Source organism: Pyrgilauda ruficollis, unplaced genomic scaffold (genome assembly GCF_017590135.1).
Source record: "Pyrgilauda ruficollis isolate IOZ18807 unplaced genomic scaffold, ASM1759013v1 scaffold3, whole genome shotgun sequence".
Lineage (NCBI taxonomy): Eukaryota > Metazoa > Chordata > Aves > Passeriformes > Passeridae > Pyrgilauda > Pyrgilauda ruficollis.
This window is the reverse complement of record NW_024524377.1, coordinates 17,143,479-17,154,194: the sequence shown is the minus strand read 5'-3', so window position 1 is coordinate 17,154,194 and position 10,716 is coordinate 17,143,479. Positions and strand designations below refer to the sequence as shown.

General features: G+C 37.6%; 1 protein-coding gene across 4 annotated transcripts in view; it reads left to right on the top strand.

Moving 5' to 3' along the window:
• The first annotated feature begins 3,865 nt into the window (after positions 1-3,865).
• ABCB11 (ATP binding cassette subfamily B member 11) overlaps positions 3,866-10,716 on the top strand; it is a 39,556-nt gene continuing 32,705 nt past the window's right edge. For 2 of the 4 annotated variants that reach the window (XM_041473393.1, XM_041473391.1), the window contains exons 1-3: positions 3,866-3,960; positions 8,573-8,621; positions 10,454-10,695. In XM_041473393.1, coding sequence (XP_041329327.1) covers positions 3,866-3,960; positions 8,573-8,621; positions 10,454-10,695 — 386 coding nt within the window. Of the gene's footprint in view, positions 3,961-4,907; positions 4,914-7,164; positions 7,187-8,433; positions 8,482-8,572; positions 8,622-10,453; positions 10,696-10,716 lie in introns of all 4 variants that reach the window. The other 2 variants (XM_041473390.1, XM_041473392.1) reach the window with 2 other exon arrangements.

Here is a 10,716-nt window from a genome sequence, read left to right as displayed (position 1 = left end):
CTGTTTTCCTGACGCTCCTGCCAGCCCACACCTACCTGTCCTGAGACTTTAGCCATGCCAGAGAGCTACACCACGTGTCTGCTAATGCTTGTGCAGGGCCATGGCAGCAACCCAGGGGCCCAGGGTCAGAGACACTGAGAATAGTCCCTCTAGAGAAGGAGACAGAACTGTGTTTCATCAGCTATAATGTATATCTGTAAATCAGTATAAAAACAACAGAGTTTTGGCTTGATCTACAGTCTGGTCAATAAACAAAAATAAAAGCCAATTTAGTTGGACTGACAGAGAAATCCTGTTTTTTCCATGACAATAGACATGTTTACAAACATGGGACTTAAACTGATCTCTGTGGGCTTTAATCAGTGAGTGGAACTTTATATCAAATTAATAGAAGTGCTGTAATTACAAGGCTTTCAGTTAGAGTGCTTTCCACAGTCTGTTTTATCTCCAGCCTGCCAGGGAGACAGAGAGGTTCAGTCTGTCTGCAGTCCAACTTTGCAATGTAAAGATCTACCTGCATATTTTTATAGAGGCCACAAACCAAATATGAAAAAAAAAACAAAAAACCCAAAGGGCTCGTCAAGAGTGTCCCAGTGTGAACTCTGCTAAAGTACCTTGAAAACTAAAGGCATTGCACTGCCTTTGGCCATGTTGCTCCTGAAGAAGCTCTCAGTGGGGATTGAAATAAAGCAGCGTTCTGCTCATCATATAATTTTTCTTCCAGCCTTTCCACTACCATGAAGGTAACTGTCCCTGCACTGCAAGTAACTGTTTGTTTTACTCTGGCTCTGTGCCATGGAGGACTAAATTATTATCACTGTGATGTTACCTCCAATACTGTTATTCTCAAATCTGTGCTGCGTACAGTGGTATAGTTGGAGACCTCTTTCTGTAAAATAGTGGGAGGAAACATTGGGTTTGCATTTATTTATGTTGTCATTGTAAACACAGTAATGATGCTAACTGAGGAAAATTGGATTTCTGCTTAGCTACATTTAATTGTGACACACCTTTGGGCATGAGGCTTTATCATAGGAAGTGTGAGAGCACAGAAGACTTGAAGAGATCTGACAGTCACTGTGATTAAGACATTGTCTTTCTATCTTGTCCTATCAGTCAGGACCCTCTGTAGTGAGAACTGATTTCAGAGAGGAACTAAACCCTGTTTGCCATTTCCCTCTAAGCTATGTGGTGGTATTGTCTGAGGTCATAGCACTGTCCTCATCAGTGTCCCTTATTGAAAAATCCATGGAGGGCTTGTATCCAATGAGATTTCACTACTACGCATGTGCTTCCAGGCTGTAAAATCTTCATTTCAAAGGAAAAATTGGAAAAAGTTAGAAGCCATGTGGAGATGGGCAATCTTAGTTAGAAAACCAAGCTTTTGAGCAAGTTCTTAATCTGAATTTAGCTTAATCTCTGAAGCAGTTATCGTGTTATTCAGCTGATGTTGCCATGTACGCTGGGGACAAAAGCGTACACAAACATTGTCTGCCAAATAAAGTTGCTGTTAAAATTATGCTATAATAATTCTTCCTGTGCATTCAACTGTGAGTTGTTTTCCAGAAAACTGTCTGGTCTCCTCACGTATAATTGTTTTCCAAGTGCACTGACTTTGTTTTGAGATTGCATTAGTCAAATTTAAACACTCCATTAGATGTCAATGAACTGAAAACATCGTGACCGCGTGGTCATTGACCCAGGTGCAAATAGCCAATACCCAATTGAAAGATTCAGTTCTGACAAATGGGTTAAAATAATCAAAATATGCTGGAAAATGCTTGAGTGCTTCACTAATTGAAGAGTCCTTGCAATTTGTTTATGATCCTGTGATTTTTCATAGCCACAGGTGAGTAACAAATTTGTCCTGTTTATTATTTCAGAGTTAACTGATGACACTTCCTGAACTGAAAGGTATTTGTATTTTTTTTCCTTTGGGACAATTTAACCTCAATGCTGCATTTCCTGTGCACAGCTGGTGCTGGTGTTTTTTGGTTTGGTTTGGTTTTGTTTTTTTTGGGTTTTTTTCCAGTTTTATTTAATTTTTTTTTAATGTGACTGTTTGAAGAACAAGACATTTAAGTTCTATTTTGAAGTAATATATGTCTTCCTGCATAAATGCTATCACCAATATGTGAGGAACCTAACTTCAGAGAAACATGAAGGATAGTGCTTTCAGGAGCAATCTTGTTGTTTTTTTTTTTTTTTTTCTCCACCCCTCCACTCCCATTTATGTTAAATAAAGATCTGATCTGAATAAAGAGGTGATTTGAAATAGGTTTCAAAGGACTTTGGATGAGGTCCTAATGTTACTCCATTTACAGTATGTGTTCCTTTGTTAGCATTTTTCAATATTACTTATTTAAATCTGGATTTTGAGGGGTTTTTTTTTCTGAAAAATCCAGCAACTGCACTCACTGTAACTGGCTAGAGTAAGATGCTATTTCATTTGAGTGCAGTTTGAGTTATTCTCTGCTATTAGGTTGTATTCTGCACACATGGGTAGATCTATTGCCTTCTCTTTTCTCTGATTTCTATTATCTTGATTTTAAATTGCAGCATCAGCAACAGTATTTTTCAAGATGTTCTAAGTGATCCCCATTAAACATTCAGACCCTGAGGAAGGTTATTTTAATAATCTAGCACATTAATCTGCTATACTAATCTGTTTAAGTAAGCTAATGAATGATGCCTATGGAACAGGACAACAGTTGATGTGTTGAGCTTTAGAAAAAATAAGAAAAATGTTTCAGAAATGTGAGACAGTCAAGTCTGCCAATCATTGGGGTTTTTCCACTTTTCCTGTTACTCAAAACTGTATCAGCATTCAGGCTTAAAAAAAAAGTTACAATTAAAATTGTCAATTACAAAATTGATAAACATTTTTTAAAATTAAATAAGAACAACTGAACTATGTTATCTAAATGCTTAATATGCTTAAAATGAGAGGTTGTGAGTGTTTTATACAGATGTATAATCATGTAAGAGTTGATACTTAAAGACTGGAAGAAGGTGCAGTAACTATGCCTTGGGATAATTACATTAAGCAAATATGTAGATGAGATAACATTGCTTGTGAAAGGGCGTGTTCTGGGGATGACTTCTGCAGCATTTCCCCCTGGGTGCATCTCAGATGCCAGGCTTCCCTGGCAGATTTTTCCTCACGAAAGCACAAAAAGGTATTAACTTCGTCTTCTTATCTCTGTTAATGTATGATGTCTGGTTAGCACATCAGTGTGACCACAGGAATAAAACTGCCCAGAGGAGCAGCTCTGGTAGCCAAGAGCTGTGGGAGTGCAGCAGGTGGTGATGATGCAGATGTCAGTGTGGCCCTGGGGCTCTCACTGCTCTCCCTTCTTGAGCCCCAGTCATGGTTCTCCCAGCTGTTGCCAGTTGGGACAGCACAAAGCAGGGGCAGGTCCTGCTGCTCCCTTGTGACTGAGGCAGGATCTGTCCTGTTATGGTCTCAGTCTCTAAGCTACCCTCCCAGATGCCACCCTCCCAGAGGCAGTAGTTCAGTTCAGCAGAGCCATGCCTGGGGACAGGGCTGTTTGCCAGGAGCTGCCAAGCCCTGCAGGGCGGCCTCACCTCGAGGCAGGAGGCAGCGAAGCCTCAGAGGCCTGGCAGGGGTGGGTTGAGCACTTTCCAAAGTGTTTTTCTACACTGTGGTTTCACTGAGTCAATGACATCTGTCCTGTTACAACTTGTGCTGTAATCAGTGGTGTTGTCCTGGGATCATGAGGGCAAAGGGAGAGTATAACATAATGTTTTCATGTTCACAGACAAATGTAAGCTGATACTCTTCTTCTCCCCATCCCCACACCCCATCTCTTTTCAGGACTTTTGACTGAAGTCAATAATCATCATGTCTGACCCAGTAGTTCTGCGTAGCATCAAGAGACTGGGAGAGGATAATTATGCTTTTGACTCGGATGGCAAATGTAAGAACTTTATTCTTCAGTCACCTCCTTATGTTGTGAAGCATGTAGAATAGGTGGTGGGTGGCCTAAGCAAAGGAAGTAGTGTACAGAATACAAGCAAGTAGTCTGTGGAATAAATAGTGTTATATGCTACCTGCTGTCAAAAGTATGCTGTCCCCAAAACTTTTCTGTAAAAAATATAATAATCCCTACTCATGGGCAATCTTTATGGATAAATTAACAAGTTCAAGGTATCTACATATGTTTTTACACTCAATATTTTGTTGTACACGTAAAAGGGTTCTATTGAAGAAAAAAAATAAAAAGTGCTACCTTACACAGTTTCTTTCAGCAAACACTCATATTTCTAGTCATACATGTATTCAGCAGAATTCTTATGAGGTAATTCTAAGATCTTAGCTAATGCTAAGATCTGCATTCCCTCTTATCAGAGCTTGTCTTTTTTCCCCATTTTTCCTTTGCAATATGCCTTTTTCCATTTTGTCAGTTGAAATGCAAAAAGAGTCAAGGAGAAACATGAAGAGAAACTGCTAAATATTTTGAGTTCTCTTTGTAAGACCTGAGGAAAGCAAAAAAAAATAGAGGATGTTAAATATTTATACAGATCATAAAGTACAAAGGAAAGCAAAACAATAGTTCCTAATGGAAGCTAAATTGCAATACAGATTAATGGGATTTGGCCAGCTTCTGGGACAGAAAACTGTTCATCTCTTCCAGACACTTACTTTGAACTCCCACGTTGCTTAGACTTATCTTGCTGGTTTGAGGAGTTGTTCTTTGTCTGCCTGTTTGTTTTACACACTTGTTGCTTTTACTTGTTGTGAGATTTTGGCAAAAGGCTATCTACTGGCAAAAGACCATTCTTCTTTTGACAGCTGGGTTGTTCTTTTGGGCTGTCAAGTGAGGTTGCCTCTGGTTTCTTGGTTTCCTTGGAAATATGCCCTGTTTTCTGCTTAATGTAAGGAGAAGGTTGTTAAACTGCTAGAACACTATTCCCAAAGCAGATAAAGCTTTAAAACCCCACTGGGATTCTGCTGATAGATCTCATCTCTAGTGGGGCTTGCTTCGATAACCACCTTTTGTGCAAATTAGTTAGGATTAACCCTCTCTGGATCTACCCTTGAACACCACACATTTAAGTGTAGTTAAGAGAGAGACTTATTTGAGAACTTTTTGAGTACAATTTTTCATCACTTGACTCTCATGGAACTTCCTCGTGTGTTCTCACTTTAACAGTAAACACTAAAATTCTTGCCAGTATTCTTCATCTTTTCATTGAGTCTCTGCTGCTTTTTTGGTTTTGTTTTTCCAAATGGTAAAATTTCTTTCTTAAATGCTTTAATTCCTCTTTCAGAATTTTTTTGGGCATTCAAAGATAACTATGGCTTTTTTCCTTTTGGGTTAATAAATTCTTATATCTTCCCTACAGTCTTTTCTTTTCTGTGAACATGCTATGTCCTCTTTTTCTACTTTTTCAGTACACACAGTGTAAGCTGTTATTCATCTACTTTTTTCTTTCAAATTAACATAATTCCACATTCTTCTCTTACAAATTCTTGACCTAAAAACTGCTGGCTCACAGGAGCTGGCCTGCAATTTCTTGCACTATTGAATAGCATTGGTACACTCTTGTTTCCCTTTTCAAATTAATAGATTATGGATTTTTCACATTTGGAGAGTGCTTGTTTTGCTCTCTAAATTCATGGCTCAGAGAGCTTTTACACTTGGCTCTTGTTTCTCCCATTTTCCTTCCACTAGCCATTTCATTTATTTCTTGCAAAACACTTTGCATTATCAGCCTATAGAAGGAGCTTTCTCTAAACCTTGACTTTTCTGATAAACCTTAAAGAATCCTCCAGAAATGGTTTCAAAACACTACTGTTGTTACCTGATGCCAAACTTCAAATAACCAGATATATTCTTTCTTCACGAAAGAAAGGTTTTCTAACCAAATGACCCTTTGTAATAACAGTTTCACAAATGAGAACTTTCCTGGAAAATATCTGAGATTCTTGGGATATATGTGTCCTTACTGAAATAATATTTTTTGCCATCCCAAAGTAGAAGAGAGTAAAATACAACCACTACAGTAATTGTTAACAAAAGCCAAAGAAAGTTATCTTATTAACCCTAAAAAGGAGATGCCTTTGCTATTCTCTCAGTCCCAAACTCAGACTGTTTCCATCTAACATTGTGCTCCTGAGAAATGCAAAACCCTGGAGGTAATGGAAAAGCCTTCTTCCCCTGGGTAGAGGCAAAATTTGTGGTTGCAATGACTTCTTTGTATCCTCTGTGAATTGTGGTGCAAACTTCCTCTGTGACTGCTGTGTGAAACAGCCCTGTGCATGCTCAGTGATGAGTCTCTAGATGTGAAGAAAGGAAGGCAGTGCTTGAAATGCAAACTATGGTTCTGAACTTACTGTTGAACTGGCAAATGCACTGTAATTGAGCAAAGTACATATGCTCAGTGCCCTTATGTTATCCAAATTGTGATGTAAAAAATTAAAAAAAAAAAAAGGTAAAAAAAATTAAATAAATAAATGTTTTAAAAAAATAAAACTAACTCTTTATTCATTGTCATCTCAAGTGATGTACAACAAATATTTTCTACATCAGACCTTCAGATTACGCTTCTTTGGGGCCCCTGATAACACAAGCTGTGCTTTATTACGTCTTTCACAACATCTTTTGAAAGGGGGCTAAATCCAGACCTTTTCTGAGAACTAAGGAATTGTCCTACAACTTATTTATATCTTGTAGTATGATTCCATTTCTCTAAGCTATGGTTCCTTAAACAATATCTCAAGAGCAGACATCAGTGTGGAAAGTTAATCCTACCCTCCAAGACCACAACTTCTCATCTTCCACAGGATTTGTAGGCTCTAAGTTGTGAAGACAAGAGTGAAGAGCTACCACTCCTCCTTTCAGGGAGCATGCATGGAGTGAGCATTAGCTGAGTATCCTTAAGGAGGGAGTGTCCAAGACAACTATTTGAATATTAGCAAACAGTTGGCAATGAAAATTACTTTTGGCAAATGTCCTGAATAATGTTCTTAGTTTAAACCACATCCTGGCTATATGTATTAGTGAGAATAAGATGTTTATAACTCAGGAATGATCAGGTCCCATGGAGTTCTAGAGTTTATATTTCACATGTCTACAGAAGGTTATGTACTTTAACAATAATCATTAACCTAGACTGTGCTTTTATTTTCCCTCGCAGGTAACAGCTTCAAGAAATCAGAGTAAGTCATGCACATGATTGGAGCAATCAATATTTCTAGGAATATTCAAAGAAGTTAATGCTATCGGATCAAATTGATGGAATATTTATTTTTTTAAAAAAGCTGTTCTCTAGTGGTTGAACCTCCTTATTTGATACAACTGAAACAGGTAGACCAAAGCAGTCCTAGAAACTTTAAAAAACAAAAATGCCAGCAATATGATCTTCCTTCTGAAAATGTTTTTGATATTCAAATTTATCTTTCTTCAGTGTTTTTAGTTTGAGAAATCAATTTTTCAGGAATTTTAATCAGCCTTGATTAATTTCTCTTAAAACTTAACTGTGAGATTTTAAAACAAAAGGTCTCAGATACTAAGATTTCAGTGTAAAATTCTGCATAGTTAAAATCTGGGATGATTTAGAGAATTTGACCTTCAGCTATTATTATAGGTCTGATTGGAATTAAGAGCATCCTCCTTCCTAGACCTTTGGGCAACTCTGTAGCAGGATGGACTGTAACAATACTATAATTTGAGCCAACACTTTCTGACACTGTGTACTCAGTGTGGGAGATACCTCTAGAACAGGGAAACCAGAGTATCTCTTCATTTTTCCCATTGTCAGGTTGCCCATCTAAGACAGCACCAGCCCACTATCTGGAAAGGTGGTTTCAAGGTGGAAGAGTACCACATCTTTCCACCTTGAAACCCCAGCTGGACTTTCACATCTAACATGCATGTGATCCATACATACCTGAAGGAAAGCTTCCTTTAGGCTTCCTGGGATCTGGTTTCTGAAAACAGTTTATGACAAATACAGCTTGAATAGTTTGCTTCATTAAAAACCAAACCAAAACAACCCACCACAAACAGAATATACCTACTCATTCATCACTGAATGAACACAGCTGATGATGTTTCCTTGCTATGGGAACAGGAACTTTCTCTGTCTTAAAGGAAGGATTAACCAACAATTTGGCCAGTAGGTTTTTCTTTAGCTGACCTCAAAGAACCCACAATCCACATTATAGGAACAGTGTGTTGAGGAGCTGCTTATGGAACAAAGTATAAACCTTTAGAGAATTTTAACCTAACCTCCATTCTAGTTTCTGTCTAAAATTTCAACCATCAAATCACTGGTTCCAGAGAAATCTGAGAGAAACAGCTTGTCTCTTAAAATTCTGGGCAAAATGTCTCAAGTAAAATGTAATTTCAGAGAAGCAACCAAGGGAGTAAAAGTAATAATGTAAAATCTTATCCTTTTTGCCAGAAATTTCTATGCATATGAAGAACCTTTTATAGAGAAGAAAAGTGAAAAGTGAGTTAAGTTCAATTCTTTATACTTAGCATATAAAACAAAATAAGTATTAAAATACAAGTTCATAATTTTATGTTTTCTGTTGTTGAAGGTCATCCAAGAAGAAAGAAAAGAGTGTTCATGTTGGCTTCTTTCAGCTGGTAATGAGAGCAATGTCTATAAATATTTGATGTGTATTGTGTTGCAGAATAAGTGACAATAACCAATAAGGTTGTTTTGGGGTATAGCTGTGACTAAGCTGAACTTTTAAGGATTAAATCTTTTGGCCTGAAATCTTACCAATAAAATTCAGTGGGAATTCACTAGAACCCCTTGTCATCTTGTCAGTTTGGTGTCAAAAATGTCTATTAAACACATTATATTTAAGCTACAGGTACGTATATGGAAATGAGGTAAGTTGCATAGCAGGGATTTAGGTGACCTTGGTTTGTTCTTATTTCTGCCAAAAATTTTCTGTGTAATATTTGGCAGATAATTTAGCTCCCTCATAATTGTTCCATGGGTTTTAGAAGATTTGGTTGCCATGGGAACTTGTGGATGCACAATACCATATGGTATTGTGAGCTACACCTAGCCTTTGATGCAATTCCATTGGGTACATCTAAATTTTAAAATAAATATAGTCAAGAAGTATCCAACCCAGCAGCATGCAGCTAAGAGATCTTACTACTCCTGTTTTGCACACAGTCCTGTCAGTTAGTCTGTAATGTGTCCAAACGAGGATGGTCCTGACTGTAGCAGCAGGCTGGTGCAGTAACATCCCTTGCAGTGTACCTGGCTAAGTATCTCAACTCCTGGATGGGTGGAGAGAACAGTCTGTCCCCACACAGGGCAAGCAGACAGGTTTGAATTCTGTAGCTTCTTTTGCACAGATATTTAACTCCTGAAGTGCAGTTGGTAAATACAGTATATTTGCTTCAGATGTGCTGAGAGATCAGATATCACATATCTGTGCACTTTCTGTGTGCCTTTTTTTAAAATCAAGTGAATTCCCTGGATTCTTATGAGCAAGGTTTGTAAAACAGTGGTGGAGCTACAGTTTTCTTCTGACTTTTATTTTTGTTTTCTTCTTTTTTTAAAGAAGGATGTTTTATTTATTTATCTTTTGTGTTAACTGGTTTTTCCTTTCTATTGTATTTGCCCTAATGTCCCTTCCATATATGCTGTAAATTCCCACCCTTTCTTCTCTAGGACACATTATAGCACCTACAGAACCTGGATAGGTTCTTCAGCAGGCTATGATTCCTCTTGACACTTCTATTTTAAAATGTATAGCATTTGATACTGATATTCTATATGGACAGTTTAATTTATATATTTGCACCTGACTTCACACTGAGAATCAGATTTCATACAATCATGACAAAGGCAACTTACATCACTGTATCTTTGCCAAGCTACCTGTGTGAAAACTCTTTTCAACACATTTCTCTCAGATTAAGAGCCAATTCACAACTGCCTGGCTCAGCCAAAGCATTTTAGAATTTTAGCTATGAAAACTTGCTCTGAGATGTTTAGTTGGTTTCCTACCACAGCACTGCAGACTTTTGAGAAATTGGCTAACTATTCAGAGGCTCTACATAATGCCCTAAGGCTTTTTCCTCCCCTCCCACTCTCTCCACTGGAAGTCTGCAAAGCAGACTGTAGATATGAATTACCGTTACTATTCTTAATCTCTTACCTAGTTTCTGGAATGATGGTAATGCAGAATGATATTGAGCTATTAATGTTATCTGATAATACATTCATTCACATGTTAAAAGGAAGCTTGTAATAATTTATGAGGCTGTAATCACAGATGTAATTAGATTAGATTGGACAGAGAGATTTGTCTTCTTTCTATACTGAAGATAATTATGAAATGTAAAGAGAATTTTTTTAATCTGATCCACCTAGTTAATGATTTATCATTACACCACCAGTATGAAGACTGCCTCTCAGCAAAGATCATATTTTTTTCTTTCCTCTTTAGTTTCGATTTTCATCATCTATGGAGATTTTAATGATGGTTGCTGGTAGTTTGTGTGCTATTGTTCATGGAGTAGCCCAACCAGCTGTGTTGCTTGTGTTCGGTGCAATGGCAGACACATTTATCGAATATGACATTGAAATGCAAGAGCTTAAAGACCCAAACAAGACATGTGTAAATAACACCATAGTGTGGATTAATGGTACTATTCATCAGAATGAAAAGAATGCCACAATAAGATGTGGGTAAGTATGGATGTTATCATT